Raw genomic sequence first — 17404 nt, forward strand, 5'->3', positions numbered from 1 at the left:
TTTTGGCGTTTCAATATAAATCCATGATTGTTAACATTCAATCAAATTAGTACAAATTAGGCCCATTGCGTAATTGATATAAGTTTTTTTTTTCTAGGAAATAGCAGCTGTGCCATGTTTAATGAATATACGCAAAATTTTCCATTATATAGAACTGTATATATTATTCTAATGGAATTCCATAAAAAACGAGAAGATTATGATACAATAATGATATTTAAGACTACAGTTGACTATAGATTTGATGTCACCAGGGTAACTGTACTTGCAACTTTTGGTCATACAGCCCCTAACAATTGAGTAGATTTGTAGACATGTGCAAATTGGCTTGGATATATAAACTTTATTATTATTATTATTATTATTATTATTTTGTCTTTTTATATTGAAATTATACAAATACATTATACATATATACATATAAAAGAGTAAGTTTTATTGGTTTTTTGCCAGGATTAGACGGTAAAATAGGGGCTAAAGGTTCTGTGTGAAGCCATGAATTGTCCTGATCATGGTTTTTGAAGCCACATGTATTTTGTGTGGGGTCAAGAGTCCCCACTCCTCTTTTTGGAAAAAGATTATAATATTTGTTTTAGATTTGTAATAATAAATGCAATAAAATCAAATACCAGAATAAAACACACTTAATTGTTTTTTCCATAGTTTTTTTTTTTTGGTGAATATGTTTTTTTCCATAGTTTTTTAAAATATTAAATATTTGTAGCATAATATTCAGTTCTAGCTGTGAGAATTTCTACCAAAATTAGACAATTACTAACATTCATATTATAGAATAATAAACTTTTGCTCCCCAAAAAATATCATGGAATAATAAACGGACTATGTGCTATAATTAAATATTTAGAAGCAGAAAAAAGAAAGAAAGTTGTTAGTTTTTGTTTTTGGTAATTAAAAAAAGTCCTCAGAAGATAAAAAGTGCAAAACACATTCTGAATGAATTAAATTGAGAATCCAATCTTCCAAATAAGAAGAAAGTCATATAGATATATATATATATATATATATATATATATAGGTCCTAGTCCTATGTTTAGGAATAATTAAACATAATAAAAATTTAATCCTGAAAGTTCTTTGATAAAAAAAAAAGAAAAGAGAAATCCTGAAAGTACATTTTCCATAAAGTTGAAGAGGCATACATTTAGGAATGTATGTATAATTAAAGTTGAAGGATGAGGGCTTTGCTCACAAACTCACAACTTTAGTATCCATCCACAGATAGAAAAGAAAAGAAAAAGAAAAAGAAAATAATACCAGAGTTAAAAAATAAAAAATAATAATAATAATAAAAAAGAAAAAAAGGAAAAAGGACAAGTTTGTAAAGAAAACCCCCCAAATAATGGAGAAGAAGTGTGGAGAGCCATTGGATATTGCAGATGAGAGAGAGAGGGAGGGAGGGGCATGGAGAATCCCAATGCTCAGGGACACAGACAGCAGAGCCTGCTGTTCACTCTCCCTTGTGACCAATTAAACTAATCCCTCTCAACCCACCCCTTCACTCTCTGGCTTTGTCCAGTTCCTCTCTCTCTCTCTTCTTTCTCTCTCCTCCAATTATCAAAAACCTCCTCAACCCTCTTCTCTCTCTCTCTCTCTCTCTCTAATCAAACCCTCCCGAGAGCCCACAATACTGATGATCTAAAATAAAAGATTCCCAATCTTATTATTCGATCAAAAATCCAAAAAAAAAAAAAAAAAAAAACAGATCACAGGGATAACAAAACCCATGAGAGACTAAGAGAGAGAAAAGAGAAAAGAGAAGCGGCGCATGATAGAGGACCCAGTTTACCAAATGTCCGAGGACGACGATCGATCTCCGCCGTTGGATCTCGGCGGCCCGGCTAGTGTTACCGAATCATCCAATAAGACCCGGAACTGCACCGGGGTTTCAGGTTCCGGGTCGAGCCCCATCGAGTTCCAGGCTCAGTACCCGGACCAAGTCCTCGAGAACGTCCTCGAGAACGTCCTCTACTTCCTCACCTCCCGCAGGGACCGTAGCGCCGCCTCATTGGTCTGCAAGTCCTGGTTACATGCGGAGGCGCTCACCCGATCCGACCTCTTCATCGGCAACTGCTACGCCGTCTCGCCCCAACGCGTCACCGCCCGGTTCACCAGGGTCCGCTCGGTGTCGATCAAGGGCAAACCCAGGTTCGCCGACTTCAATTTGATGCCGCCCAATTGGGGGGCCCACTTCACCCCTTGGGTAGCCGCCATGGCCACTGCTTACCCTTGGCTCGAGAAGGTCTACTTGAAGCGTATGTCCGTCTCTGATGATGATCTGGCCCACCTCGCCGATTCGTTCCCTGGGTTTAAGGAGCTCGTGCTCGTTTGCTGCGAAGGGTTCGGTACCAGTGGTCTCGCAGTGGTCGCTAGCAAGTGCAGGTATGTCATTTTTTACATGGGTTTTCCATCTATCATCCTACTCTTTTTTTTTTCTTTTTTTTTTTTTTGTTTCCCCCTCTGTTACTCGTGAGAGGTTTTAATTGAATTTTTATGGGTTTTGGGTTTTGTAAATAATGACTGAATAGATCTTTGTAGTATATATACCGGTAATGGAAATGGGAATCAGTTCATTGGTGGAGGGTCAGGGAAAGTTTGAAGCTTTTCTCTACTTTTTTCTTGATCTCATTTATTTCTATAAACAGAATGTTCTAGATCTACTTCTTTTTTGGGATTGTTTGTTTGAGGTGTTTGATAGCTCTGGGATCTGTTTAACTTTTTGCAAATTGAAGTATGTGAGTCCCCTAAGTTGTGCTTTTTGAGTTTTTTTTTTTTTTTTTTTTTTTTTTGGTGGCTTCAATAGTAATGGGGTGCCTATGATAAAACTACAATGGAGAACCAATAATGAGCTTATTATTACTAGTGATGCATATATCTTGCAGACAACTTAGAGTGCTTGATCTGATTGAATCTGAGGTTACGGACGACGATGTGGATTGGATATCCTTTTTTCCGGAGAGCCAAATCTATCTCGAATCTCTGATATTTGATTGTGTAGAATGCCACGTTAATTTTGATGCGTTGGAGAGGCTGGTGGCTAGGTCTCCTTCTCTGAAGAAACTTAGGTTGAATCGCTTGGTTTCAATTGGGCAGCTATACCGCCTGATGATTCGAGCTCCACAGCTCACACATCTAGGAACAGGCTCTTTCAGCACATCTGCAGAGGTGATGGCTCAGGGTGAACAAGAACCAGACTATGTTTCTGCTCTTGCTGCTGCTTTTGCAGCTTGCAAATCCTTAGTCTGTCTATCTGGGTTTAGGGAAATCTTGACAGATTACTTACCTGCAATCTACCCGGTCTGTGCAAATATCACCTCTCTGAATTTCAGCTATGCAAACATCAATGCAGAGCAACTGAAATCAGTTATATGCCACTGCCACAAGCTCCAGATTTTCTGGGTATGTATGAGCTCTATGTGGCGGTCAATTTGTAACTTTTAGAAATTTGGCTTTTCAGGAACTTACCTGTGCCTTTTTCCATCCATGCAGGTTCTTGATTCAATATGTGATGAAGGACTTCAGGCAGTTGCTGCAACTTGCAAAGAACTTCGTGAGCTTCGGGTTTTTCCTGTTGATGCTAGGGAAGATATTGAGGGCCCCGTTTCTGAGGTTGGTCTTCAAGCAATATCTGAGGGTTGTCGGAATCTGCGATCTATTTTGTACTTCTGTCAAAGAATGACAAATGCTGCGGTGATAGCTATGTCAAGGAACTGCCCGGATCTCGTTGTATTTCGTCTCTGTATAATGGGGCGTCGCAGACCAGATCATTTAACTAACGAACCCATGGATGAAGGATTTGGAGCCATTGTTAGGAACTGTAAGAAGCTTACCCGCCTTGCAACATCTGGTTTACTGACTGATAAAGCTTTCAGTTACATTGGAGAATATGGGAAATTGTTGCGGACCCTTTCTGTTGCCTTTGCTGGAGACAGTGACATGGGGCTGAAGTATTTGCTAGAGGGTTGCCCTAAACTGCAAAAGCTTGAGATTAGGGATAGTCCATTTGGAGATGCGGCACTTCTTTCTGGTTTGCATCACTATTACAACATGAGATTCCTCTGGATGTCTTCATGTAGAGTATCCCGCCGGGGTTGTAGGGAGGTTGCTCGAGCAATGCCTCGTATGGTGGTTGAAGTAATGAAAAACGATTTAGAGGAGGAGGTCATGGCTGATTATGTTGAAATATTATACATGTATCGATCGCTTGAAGGGCCTAGGGATGATACTCCCAAGTTTGTTGAAATCCTGTAGACATTTGAGTACAAGAAGTTGTTCCAAGTTTTCTCATGGTGGCTACCCAGCAAGTTAAGACTGTTTTTTCTTGTGGGGAAGTTGAAAACTGCGGGTGGCTTTTATATAACCCGCAAGTGGTTCCTGCAATTGCTTTTAAACAACGATGAGCAAACAACTTGGTTGTTGAATTGGATCTTTGCGATGCATTTACAGGGAAGTAGCAATGGCATTCGGTTAGGCCACTGTAGAGGACTACTTATCTTCTTTGCTTTAGTTCTTCTAGAGAATCGGAGGATTGGAGGATTCTAACGCTGAGAATCAATGTCTCTTAAATGGTATTGCATCATCCAATGTTGTATTGGTACGCTTTTTAATTTTGCGTTTCTTTTTGCTTTTATATTCATTTGATCATAAACAAAGGCTGCCAGAGGAGAAAGGGAGGTTATCGAGCTGCAAGGAAGATTGGATCAATCTGCATCTGTTTGGAAAGTAGACCATAATGTGTATTTTCTTGTCGAAGAGAGGAAATATAGTGCTGAAGTGGAGGTTCAGATAGGTGGAATCACAAGTCTTTCTTCTGAGCTCACCGGTAGAGAAGTCAAAGCATTCACCCCCTTAAAGAACTTTAGTCCGTTTATTTTTAATTTTTATCCAAAATGGTAGTTAGTTTCAGCTGTAGTAGGTGAGAACTAAATGCCCCAAGACTGATACCTCTCTCTCTCTTTCTCTGTCTCAGTGTTTGTTATTTCTGATGTGTTGTAGCACCTGACTGTTGAATTTATTATTGTTATTGTTAGCAAATGTGAGATGGGTAATAAATGCCGAAATATGCATGGACCATTACCATACACTTTGGTACTGTCCATTTTTTTTTTTTTTTTAAAACCTTGAGTGTGGAATGATCAAGTTGACAATGAGGCTCATTAATGATGTGTGGAAAGTGTCAAACAAGTACACGTTACAGGAACTCTTCCATCGTGTGTGTGTGTGTGATTCTAACTTCTATAAGCATGAGAGAAATCTCGGGTGTTATGCATGGGGTTGAATTGGATTATCTGATTCTGATAATCATCTGAGGGAGAAAACTGAAAATTCTTAACCAGAAAAAACACCCACTGAGCTTTGAACAAGGAAGATTTTCTGGCCCAGAGTAGCATTTGGTTAATGGGGGTTTGAAGTTTTAGAAAGATGGATTAGGTTCTGCAGAGCAGGCGGCTGTGCATTATTGATATTGTTCTAACTTGTATATAGTTAGTTTGTGGGGGTGGGACCTTTAAATTTGATGATTTGTCACACCCCCTGCGATTGCGTTATAAAGCAGGCAAGTCCATTGGTGTTGTATTTCCATTATTTATTTTTTTTTTTTTGCTCTCTATCTCTCTCTTATAATTAGAAGAGAAATCTATCTGCCTTGTTTGTTGGTATTCTATCTGGCAGGAGCAGATGGTAAAAGCAAACTTATCATCAAAGTGGGATCTGACTGTGCATTTGAGGAAGAGTGATGGATGGGGAGCCAAAGCCTTGGCTTACTTTCTTGTCCTACCCATTTCAACTTCAACACAAAGTGACTTGCCCAAATGCCCTCTCGGCCATCTTTCTCTCTCTTTCTCAAAAACCATGAGAGGGTCAAATTGAGTCTCATTTTTGCTTTGGCAGAGAAAAGGATAAGAAAGAGTGTGTATGTGTGTGTTTTCAACAGAAACAATAAAAGGAACATTGAGTTTTCAGTACTTGCTTACCTTTAGCTTATCCATTTTGCTTATTGGTGGGAACGGTCATTTACATGACCATTTTACCACACAAATGTTATAGACTTGGCTTTTCTTCTTTTTTTTTTTTAAATTTTATTTTTTAGCTAACCATGCTTTTCTTTTCTTTCATTTTTTTTTTTTTCCTCCCTCGAAAAAGATGTCAAACAAAAACAAAAACCAAGAAAAAACTGATAATGACCTTACGCAAGGACAAGAGGCGACATACTCTCTCAATCTCAGCCGTCCGAAACTTTATAATGACCCATTGTGATGGACCTATCTCACCTACTGCACTACAAACCCTGCAAAGCTTATATTCCCATAATCATATCATGTTTTCATTCCATTTTTTTTTAAACCCATTGTCATCAAGTCAGAAGGTCCTCTTTCAATCATGTTGATTCCTGGACTAATCACCACCGTCCAACCGGCCCCCCAACCATTTTGCATAAAGCTTAGCACATGCATTTTACTGTTTGATTAGCTTAGCTGCTGCACACATATTTATATATACTTTTATTATATAATAATAAATAATGCAACTGGCAATGCCAGAAGTTAAGCTTCTTTGGGCTTTCATTGGAGAAGACTCATAGACCCATCTCAAAGGGATATATGGCCCACCATCTGATCATTGAGACTGTGGGCCACGTGTACGGCATGGGAGGTAGGTTACATTAATGCCTAATGTAATATTAGATTATATTTAAATATAATTATATAAAACATGCATTTATTGACGATAATATAATTTTATTTGTTGGTGTTGTCGTTGTTTTAAGACATTGACAGAAGGAAGGGAGAGTGAGAGAGAGAGAGAGAGAGAGAGAGAGAGAGAGAATGCCAACATTACAGAGTGACAAAACAACGACAATGACTGTGACAGGTGGAGTGCAGGGATTTGTGGTTTGTTAAAAAGTCGGTGAAAGCCAGATGGGTATTTGGGGTTTTTCCATAAACATTTATTTTTGTCCCTTAACCACATTGATTTATGAACTAAGCACTGGGTCAACCACTAAAGTAAAAGTATGCTATTTCATTTTCCATTTACACCACCACTGAATATTAAGTTTTGTTATTATTATTTAAGTTTTTTGCACTATTTCAAGGATTGATTTTGCTTTTCTCAAGTGATATAACTTCTTTGCATGTTTACAGTGGCCCAAAATGTCACATTTTTAACCTACAGACATAACATGAAACTCCATTGGGTATCGTGGAAAACGCACTTGGAAATATCAATCCCATTTAACAAAACAAAAATCCAAAAACAATTTTTTTTTAATTGTATAATTTTATTGGGCAAAGAATATAATCTTAAATTCAATGTAAATTAATGTGGGGATGTGTATATTTAAAATTTTAAGATGTTTGGTAATAGGTTTAAGTCCCTAATTAACAAAAGGTGGAGGGAAAACCTAGCTTGGGTATTCAAGTAGAATTTATACCCCTGTGACATTTTCCAACCACGTTTCAAATTGAAGGAAAAGATACATAACTAATTTCTTTAGGTACTTGTAGGTATAACAAACAAATAGAAACAAAATCTAAAGTTTAATTTGACAGAAACCTAATATTTGACTTCACTTTTGATGGAGGGTATTCTATTTTTACATATTTTCCTATCATAAAAAATTATCAATTTATCAAGTGAAATATCGATTTTTGTCGAGTCACTTTTATTATTTTTATGCATGGTTTTCAGTTATTAAAAAATAGGCAAAACATTCAAAAAGAGTTGCCAAATAACAAAAAGGGAATAACTAAAATGATATTTGTAGTTTAGTACCATGTAAGGAATAGAGTTCATTTGCTAGTGATTTTGAAATTATTAAAATCGCTTTTAAAAAACAAAAATGAAGCATTTTTTTGGTGATTTTACTTTTAGAAAATAATTTATTTGATAATTTTGGATGAAACAAGAATTCCTATTATAGGTCATTTTGTGAGAATTATATTTTAAAAGAGAAATAGTTCCTGAATTCCTACGAAATTATTCTCAAATGGGCTTTTAATCCTTGGTCAATTCAAATTGAAAGAAAAAGGAAAAACCAATGACATGTAATTGAGATTGGAATCCTTTTGATTTAAATATCTAGAATGAATAATTGTCATGTGCACCAAAAACACTAATCCTAGTCAAGTTAATAATCCTTAAAAACTCCACTGATTGAGTTGGTCCAAAAGCCCCCCCCCCCCCCCCAAAAAAAAAAAAAGAAAAAAAAAGGTAAATAGAGAAAAGAGGTAGAAAAGCATATAAATCTTTTTTTATCACAAATGAAAGTGCCCTTTGGAGAGTCTGCGTGCTTCTGTGTGATATTTTAGATATGTGGGGGTCCTCCTCCTTCTTCTCCTCCTCCTTAGCTCTCAATTTTTTCTGTTTGTTGAGGGACACCATAATTCCCTATTGAAGATAAGATTGAACCCCACTTTGAATGTTTTTGTTTTTCTACATTTTTCAAAAGCCAATTTCAAAGGAGCTTCCCCAGTCGAGAACCCCTTTAAGCTGTAGAGGTGTACCAATTTCCCTCAATCATGATTTTAGCTTACTGGGCACTACCTCCTGGATTCAATCCCAGCTTTCCATACACTAGTCATAATATATAAACTATTTTCTTCTCACAGATTTTTGTGCAACTATTTTTATTCCTTTTTACTTTAGAACTATAAGTGGAGCTTGGTCAACATTAAATACAACTGTTATATTATATCATCTATGTAAGTTTCAATAATTATTAAATCAAATAATTCTTAGTATTTTGTAACATCAAGATAAAATTGTTACAAAAATTTGAAGCATCTATGGCAATTTGAACGAACAAAAGGATAAGTAAAATATAGGAAATTGCAAATTGAGGGACTTGGGTCAACCCCCCATTAATGGATAGGTAATAGGTTCTTGAAAGTCATACCCTTGAAAGAGGGGGCAATGGGTAATTGGGGGTTTAAATGGTTACAACTCATGAGTTTGATCAAACAGCTTTGCCCACTTGTGGAGGGAGGAGAAGGAAGGGTAATAAGAAAGAAAGCTCCAAAGCCATTAATGGGGTCGTAGGCCTTTTTAGATGAATGATTTGAAAGAGAGAGGAGGGAGGGAATCTTCTAATCATTTCTCTTTTAGAACTCTTTAAAAATTCTCCCCCACCCCCCCACCTCTTAGTAGTCCTTGGGGATCTTTTTTTCTATGGTGGTTGTGTAATAACATGAAGGCACAGTGCTGTTGAAAAAAAAAAAGAAAAGAAAAAAAAAAAAAAGATTACTCTTGAAAATATCCCTGAAAAATCTTCATATTCCACTTCATAAAAAGATTGGGAAAACCCAAGCCTTTTAAAGAAAGTGTGGCTGTCATCTTCCATCAAATTGGCCTTTCAATAAAGTAGTGTCAGATTTCAGTTTCAGCTGGTCAAAAGAACCTTGAAAAGATTTTTTTTTTCGGCCTCATGAAAATTGGTGGAGGTGGAGCCCATTTTGGTCATGATGGTATTAACACTCTTTTATATACCTAATCAATATTTTAATTAATCAGAAGCAGCCAGCAAAGAAACCTCCAAAATTTAAGACAGCCTTATTCTATTTTTATGAAGACCAAAGGAGCTTCACTTTTCTTGGCAAGATTGTCTTTCTCCTTTGTGTATGTTTTGTTGTTGTATATTGTTTTTCTTCTATTCTTTCTTTCTTTCTTAAATCACCTTTTCTTTGTACATTGAAGACTGACATATTTTCAGTTAATTATCAAATTATAATTTTTCTTTAATCTGTTAAATCTCCACCATTTTTTTGACTCTTTTGGGACATGTCATTTTGGCTACCAAATGTATGCACATGGTAAACCAAACATGGCATTTTTGAAATACCAAATCTGGAAGTTCTAATGTCCCCTAATTAAAAAGGCAACTTGACAAACCCAAGCATTTATTTATTCATTTGTTCTTTTTCTTTTTTGTTTGCTAACAGACAAAATCCTTATGTTGAACTATATCGCTCTTGTTCAATAATTGCCCACCAGATTAAACGTTATAGTCAAAATTGGCGATTTTCACACTAATACGGCAGAACTACATGACAAGAGGAAGATTGCAATATTTTTTTTTAATAAAAAGGAAAAATATAAAATTCAAGATGCCATTGAAAAGTAATAGCACTTGATCGAGTAGACATACGACAAGGCTTGTTGAGTTGAGTTGAGGTGCATATCTAATCTCTTTGTAGCGATCGCAAAGTTTGATTAGAAGTGGTAGTCGGAGAGAACACTGTGACTTGATAAAGATCAGAAATAACCACACATATCAGAGTTTGACTGATACCTGGATCAGATTAGAACCTAACCAATATATCAAATGGAAAGAAAATTTCTCAGAACAAAATTTTTTTTTAAAAAAAAAGGAAGCAATGAAAATTCACATGGATATTTGTTTTTGTATATTCCAAACGGTCTTACAGTGGCATGTATTGGGGGACTGTTAACACGGAATAATTTCCAGCACCAGCAAATTTCTAGTTCTACTTCGCACATTGATTCAGGAAACAATACATACATATATATATATATATATATATATATTCTTTTTCATTTCCAAAATGTTAGATTGATTTTATTTGATATACGCAAATGCACTCTTTGGCAATGAAAAAGTGTTTTCAGGACTCCTCCAACAGTTGGTTTTGCAGATGCACCTCATAAATCATCTGATATAGATTTTACATGCATCTTATACAAAAAGGATAATAACAAAATGGTGATAGTAAAACGCAAAATAACAAATTGAATCTATTTCATGGAATCTTATAGCTTTGCAGCGGTGATGGTGAAGATTATTGGTCACGGAGCCAATCGCTCAATTTTCCATACTTGTTGTCCGTTGATATCCTCCGGAGAATATCGCAGCCTGTCGAGCAAAAATATATTACCCTTACAATTATTGTTTATAATTTTTATAAAATCCATACACACTACCAAAACTATGGCATGTCCCCATTCTTGTATTAGTGCTTTTTTGCAGCCTAAACCATTGTAGTTGCTGTCATAGAACAATCCTAGATATACCAAAGCAAAGAGAACTAAATTAGAACCACCTGTCATAAATGGGATAGAAACCACCTGTCATGCAAGCGAGACTTTTGTCCTTGCCAAAACTCAAACAGCTCTGGTTTAAGCCTGTATCCTCCCCATTGTTTAGGTTTAGGAATCAAACTTCTGCATGTGGCAAATTGAGATGTTATTCCATATATTATTTTTTCAATAGAGACATGAGGTGAAAAGTAACTACTTAATAGTTATTCATAATGATGATTATCTGATCTCAGGTTTAATTCAAGGTTGGCCTGCTAGAGAGTAGAGAAGTGCAAACAGCAACAACATTCTACAGTATACAAGGTAGTCATAGGAACAAGCTATAGACAATAATCTCAATATTGTACTATTGGCCAAACCCCAAGTCTGATTAAGATGGTGTTCAACTTACCCATCGGAAAACTTTTCCTCTAATTCTTTGTACTGTTCATATAGAACATTCCTTCCAGGAATCACAGCACTCTGAAGGAAGCAAAGATATAAATTATTTCAGTTCACCATTAGATAAAAGAAAAACATAATATTAGTAAAAAGGCGGGATCAAATGTAATTGGAAGTTACTCCTTTATAATATAACCATTTCAATTTCTTAAGCACAAAATAACCATCTCCTCACTGCCATCCCAACTTCGCATTGAAACTGCAGATGTTTTACATATTTATAATTATTTGGAATTCTTATGTTTGCTCAAACAATGTTACTTTTGAAATTTTCAACTAAAGCTAATTTTGAACCTTTTTTTTCTTTCTTTTTTTTCTTTTTTTTTTTTTGCTATCAGTAGTGCAAAACCTAAAAAGCACTCTGTTTTATTAGAATATATGTGCTACAAGCCACCGCCACCCCACCCAAATAGAGCATTCCAGTATTTTCTAGAAGGCATAAATAGTGCAAAACCTAAAAAGCACTCTGTTTTATTAGAATATATGTGCTACAAGGCTATCACTTGAAGGATATAAGAGACAACTAAGTGAAAAATAAAAAAATAAAAAAATAAAAATTTAAACCTGCTTGCTAACTATTGCTCCAATCTGACTGCCTCGAGGCCGGCTGTGGAAGTACTGCTCAGATTCCTCTTCAGAAACTTTCTGGACAGATCCCTCCAGTCTTACCTATAAATCAGTTAATCAGACATGATCTTGACATAGGAGTACTGTCAATGAGCAATTAACCTCATTCTGCGACCGTTAATTAAACTTTACAAGTATAAAACTCCTCACGGATTGCAATAAATCTTCTGTAACATTAAGAAAGTTTAAATGACCAACCAGCAAACAGAAGCCTGCCAACCTGAACCATAAATTAGGATAATACAAGATTTGTAAAATAGCTAGAGAAGGACCCCACCCACAAGTGTGCAAAAATCATGAGACAATTCACAAAAAGCATCTTACTATACATAATTAAGATAAAAACTAATTTAAAAAAAAAAGCAAAATATTAAGTTTTAAACATCTCTATATTCCAAAACCAGAGTGAGAGAAGGGAGTTTTTGTGTTAAACAAAACTAACAAATACTTCACATAATATATAATAAATATCAATAACAGAGCATCCAAGATGTAAAATTGAGTACTCCATATTGTCATGACTTCTAAAATCATAATAAAAATTAACTCAGAAAATTTATTAACGCATGAATTACTAATTGGCTAAAAAAGTTTAACAAAATGTCAATTTTGAAAAATCAATGGTAGCAAATACCATGCAAGATATTCCTTCCAAGTTTTTATCAGACATTCTAATTTTACAAGATACCAATCTAATTTCCATGAATTCATAACATAATAAGACCACGAACTTATTGCATGCACGCACACAATAAAATCATGAAAACTTCCTATCAGTGGATGATATATCAGATTGGTACAAACCAACCTCTCACCCAATACAACTAGCCATTATCTAATCCTCCAAACAAAGTCAAGTCACAATCCTCATTGTCCCCTATTCCAGCAATGTATTATGGCTATGATCCAATTCCTTGGACAAAGATATTAGAAGAAATTAAGAGGGAAAGTAAGCACAAGCAGCATCTATGCAATATAAATCACAATTATTGAATTATTTTCATCCACCAAATGCCTATTTCCAAGTAACTGAAGAAGGTTACCCATATAAAATAATCCAGATCAAGTGCACGCCAGAATTGCACTACTGGTTTGTCAAATGAAATTTGCAAAAGGAATGTTGGACATAAACATAAAATAACTTCAATTATTAAATCTGTTCGGAAGTAAACAGTTTTCAGACAGTGATAAGCTGAAAAAACGCAGTTTACCTGCCGATTAAGACCATCCCAGTAGAAAAGAAGTGATGCGTGAGGATTTTCTGATAATTGATGACCCTTTTGACTCTCATAATTGGTGAACCTGCTTATAATAATAGTATTTAGAAAATTATTATCATCTACACTTAATATTGTTAATTCTACTGATAACATGCTGCTACTATCATACTAACCAGACAAAACCATTCTTATCAAATCCTTTTAGCAACACAATTCGAGATGAGCTGTAGACAAAAGTCAAATGACGAAGAGTGAATCAGAAAAAGTCAACAAATTTCTACCTCCATTAAAGTAAAATGACATGGCAACAAGGCGCCCATGTAAATGAATTTAGCAAACATTAAATTACTGTCAATGGAAGTAACAAAACAGCAAAAGAAGCAAATATTACGGTTTTCCATTCCTGCCAGCAGTTGACAAGGCCATAGCATTTGGTTCCTTCAAGCCAGCAGCCAATGCTTCCTCAAACCATTTGTGAAACTGGAAGATAGTTAAAGGCTCATTTAAGATGCATGAGCTATTTCAGCAACTAAATTAGGATGGAATCATAACTAGAAGCATTGTTTGCAAGAGAGTAAAAGATAATAAGCAACCAACTAATGTGGTAATGGAACTCTACCTGATCAACAGGATCAGCTTCCACCTGTTCCTCAAGGAACTCTGGAGAAATATAATTCTCTCTCAGAGCTGATATATCAATTTGTGGAGGCTTACCAATTCGGACGCACATAGAAGTGCCAGGATATGATGGAAGATTAAGCTTATATTTATCAGCAATAGACGGGGGTACAAATCTACCACCCAGAAAGTGGTGTGGACCACAAAATTTCTTTGCACACAACTTTGGAGCAGTCAATGATACCTAGAAAGTAGAGACATTTTGCCAACAAGATTTTTTACAATCACCAAGTCTCTAAATATGTATGTAAATATATATGCCTTGTACATATGCTGAAAAGTCATATAAAAAATGGAGTCATCCCAATGAATAAAATAGGAAATAATGCTTGTGTATGTGAGAGTGCATGAATTGTTTATACGTATCTGTTTGTGTGTGTGTGTGTGTGTGTGTGCGCGTGTGCTTGCACGCATTGATGAGTGCTTTTTCAAATGAATTAAAGGAATTGCAACCTTCATTAGAAAACCAATGTTTAAGGTTTCCATCAAAAGCATACCAACATGTCAGGTTTAATGCCTGCACCACCAATGTCTCCTTCTTCAACATGCCATCCAGATGGAATATCTACGGAGACTATAGCAGGAGATTTTTGGCGTGTTTGATCATAATTGCGTAAAGAAACAAGCATTTGAATTAGACCATCGAAAGGTGGTCGCGGGACACCTGGAATAAGAATATTGTAGTTAGATAAGTTGCTTTAGTTAGATTCACCACTATAGAGATCACAACACAAAGATTCATATTGAGTAAATTTACACAATGGTTACATCAATATAGAGATGCAATGATCTAAGAATGACCTTAAAGTCTTCAGGGGGTTATAGATTGTCCACAAGAATTAAGCAAATCAACTTTTAAACTGACTTTAAAGAACAAGATTAGACACAGGGTCAACAAAAGCTAATGTTAGAGAATGACATTAATATCTTTGCAACTGCAATTTGAGTAAGCATAACAGACACGGAAAAAGCTGCAAAAGATGACAGGTAACAATTACCATGGTAAGAGAACCCAAACATTGCATCTAAAAGAATGTCAAACTCTTCTGACAAGTCCAAAGGCAGATCTTCCACCGAGATGAAAGGGACTGACAGTGATTCCAGCTGCAAAATTACTGATCCAATAAGAATTTTATCTACTCCCCCATGCCTTCCAACATATGTCTGTGAATATGAAACAACCCATTGATATTATTCTTCAAGTTCTACTTTATACCTGAGTAACAAGACCACTATAAAGAGGCTTCGGAGTACGCTTTGGATAACAGACAAACGGTTTATATCCAAAGTGATGCAGGTGACGAGCAGCCACAAGACCATCACCGCCATTGTTCCCAGGGCCACAAACAGCAAGCACACGTTTATACTCACTTGGTTTGTACACCTGCCAAAACAAAAATGAAAAGATTGACGAGTAGAAAGCATCACTTTGTTTCTACCAAATGGATGCTGTTAGGGAGTACCATATTAGATAGAAGTTACTAGTTATGAGTGGTATATATATATATATATATATATATAACCTCATTGCATTTTCTAACAGAGAATAAATACTACTTATTACGCATACCCACAGATTCGAGTAAAAGTTCAGCTCATAAACTGAAAACCATACAAGAATGGAAACGAAAATAAAGGTTTATTAAACCAAACCCACCTCCAGTACTCGAAAATTCGGTTGATATGCATGGTTACCAATACCAAAAGCACAGAAAAATCATAAGGTTTCAAATGCAAGCATCCATTAGGACACCAATTCTTTACACTAATTTTACAATTTATTTTTTCAGTAACTTTTGAGCTTAAAAAAAATAAAAAATAATTAAAAAAAAACCCAGCAAGCATTACCTCAGCTATGGAAGTTGCCACGCTCAAACCGGCCAATTCCTTTTTTCAAAAAAAAAAAAAAAAAAAAAGAATGGAATTAATCAAAGAAGATACAATTGAAAGGAAGCCCAGTTAAAGTAAAATCCAGATAAACAAAAGGCAACAAAGACTGACCATTAACTGATCAACGCTAAAGCCAAGAGGACCCATAAGGGTCTCATCGATCTCAGCAGCTTCTCGCTGCGACAAATATGATATGGACTCCGAATTTTGCATGCTTCGGACCGACCTCACTCCCACTTCGCTACCGGGTGGTTTCGAGCAAAACGACAAGACTGCAGGGCTCTGAATTGGGTAAAGAAAAGACTACAAAAAATGAATATTTATTTATTATTATTTAAAAAAAGTTTGGAATAAATTACAGAGAGAAGCAAGAGATATATACCGAAGAGAGCCTGGAAAGAAGAGGATTGTAGAAAGAGTGAGATGTATTGATATTGAGCGAAAAGTTAAATATCAGAGGGAGTGATTGCTTGAAGAAGAGGCATGTCATCGTTGTGCGTTTGCGGACCAACCGCAGCATTGTTTGTAATTTCTATTTTGCTACTTTTTCCCCTTTTTTTTTTTGCCCCCTGTATAATAGTAAATACAATCAAAACGTGAATTTTTGTGGGGTTGGCCCAACTATTTTCTCTAAAAATGTGACAGCTATTGTTGCATAACCTTAATTGATTTCACTCAAGCTTAAAACAAGTTTAGAGCTTGATTTTGCGTAAGCTTTTCTTTTAATCCAAAACCAAAACCCAGAATTTTTAATATGTCTCAAGATTAATGGATTTCAAAGTGCAATAAATACGATAAGAGTGGAATAAGTTTAATAGTTGAGCATTTCTATTTATATTTTTTAATTATGAGTCCGAATCATGATTTAGGTGAAGTTGGGATCTATGTAAGAATTACATGTACCTTTGGCTCTAATCACCAACTAAAGTTCATCAATGACCATTAGTCAAATCTATGGTCATTTGTTTGGATTTGAATTTATATTTTGTATTGTAAAAACTAATGTGATTATAATTCTTAGGTATTTTAATATATCTTCCCACAAGGATAAAAATAACTATATAAGCTTTTTAAAAGAGATGAAACTAAAGTTTGAACATTAGTTAAACTAATGGTTATTTACTTGTATTTATATTTTACATTGTAAAAAATAGTATGATTATAATTCTTTATTTATTTTGATGTATCTTTCCATAAGAACAAAAATAGCTAAATTGTATATAAGCTCTTTAAAGTGGTGGCTTATTGCTAAGATGTTGGGTTAGACCATTATAAGAAAACTTTTAATGCATGTTTGTAATATTTCTACTATCCTTTTCATCAAGACCAATAAAATGAATACATTTAATTTAGTTCCATTGTTGCTTTGTATTTGCTTTTTTACTACCGATTATTGTTATTTGTTACTTTGTATTTGTTTTTTCACTATCGATTATTGTTATTTGCTTTATTGTTTGTTTAGTACTTATAACACT

General features: G+C 35.3%; 2 protein-coding genes across 5 annotated transcripts; one reads left to right on the forward strand and one right to left on the reverse strand.

Annotated features, from left to right (window-relative positions):
- Window positions 1-1349: 1349 nt before the first annotated feature.
- Window positions 1350-5099, forward strand: LOC107411164 (transport inhibitor response 1-like protein). Its single transcript, XM_016018706.4, has 3 exons — window positions 1350-2400; window positions 2901-3417; window positions 3508-5099. The coding sequence occupies exons 1-3, from the start codon at window positions 1787-1789 to the stop codon at window positions 4267-4269; spliced, it is 1893 nt and encodes a 630-aa protein (XP_015874192.3). The 5' UTR covers window positions 1350-1786; the 3' UTR covers window positions 4270-5099.
- Window positions 5100-10548: 5449 nt separating this feature from the next.
- Window positions 10549-16494, reverse strand: LOC107411140 (pyridoxine/pyridoxamine 5'-phosphate oxidase 1, chloroplastic). Of its 4 annotated transcripts, none has more exons than XM_048476122.2 (14): window positions 16312-16493; window positions 16041-16211; window positions 15888-15926; window positions 15256-15423; window positions 15038-15143; window positions 14537-14703; window positions 13981-14223; window positions 13753-13841; window positions 13535-13585; window positions 13353-13443; window positions 12079-12183; window positions 11465-11535; window positions 11101-11196; window positions 10549-10888 (listed from the first exon to the last, which is right to left on the reverse strand). In XM_048476122.2, the coding sequence occupies exons 1-14, from the start codon at window positions 16447-16449 to the stop codon at window positions 10822-10824; spliced, it is 1602 nt and encodes a 533-aa protein (XP_048332079.1). In that variant the 5' UTR covers window positions 16450-16493; the 3' UTR covers window positions 10549-10821. The 4 variants fall into 4 exon arrangements, with proteins under 4 accessions (XP_048332079.1, XP_048332078.1, XP_048332080.1 ...); XM_048476121.2 differs by having other exon boundaries at window positions 16041-16232; XM_048476123.2 differs by having other exon boundaries at window positions 10663-10888; window positions 11076-11196; window positions 16041-16232; window positions 16312-16494.
- Window positions 16495-17404: the final 910 nt, after the last annotated feature.

The sequence above is a fragment of the Ziziphus jujuba genome, chromosome 5, assembly GCF_031755915.1.
Source record: "Ziziphus jujuba cultivar Dongzao chromosome 5, ASM3175591v1".
Taxonomy (NCBI): Eukaryota; Viridiplantae; Streptophyta; class Magnoliopsida; order Rosales; family Rhamnaceae; genus Ziziphus; species Ziziphus jujuba.

Coding starts and splice junctions, on each gene's coding strand:
- LOC107411164 (XM_016018706.4), top strand. CDS start 1,787: ATGATAGAGGACCCAGTTTACCAAATGTCCGAGGACGACGATCGATCT. Junction 2,401..2,900: donor GTGGTCGCTAGCAAGTGCAG/GTATGTCATTTT, acceptor TATATCTTGCAG/ACAACTTAGAGTGCTTGATC. Junction 3,418..3,507: donor ACAAGCTCCAGATTTTCTGG/GTATGTATGAGC, acceptor CCATCCATGCAG/GTTCTTGATTCAATATGTGA.
- LOC107411140 (XM_048476121.2), bottom strand. CDS start 16,449: ATGCTGCGGTTGGTCCGCAAACGCACAACGATGACATGCCTCTTCTTC. Junction 16,233..16,311: donor TTCTTTCCAGGCTCTCTTCG/GTATATATCTCT, acceptor CATTTTTTGTAG/TCTTTTCTTTACCCAATTCA. Junction 14,704..15,037: donor GTTTGGGTTCTCTTACCATG/GTAATTGTTACC, acceptor TTCTTATTCCAG/GTGTCCCGCGACCACCTTTC.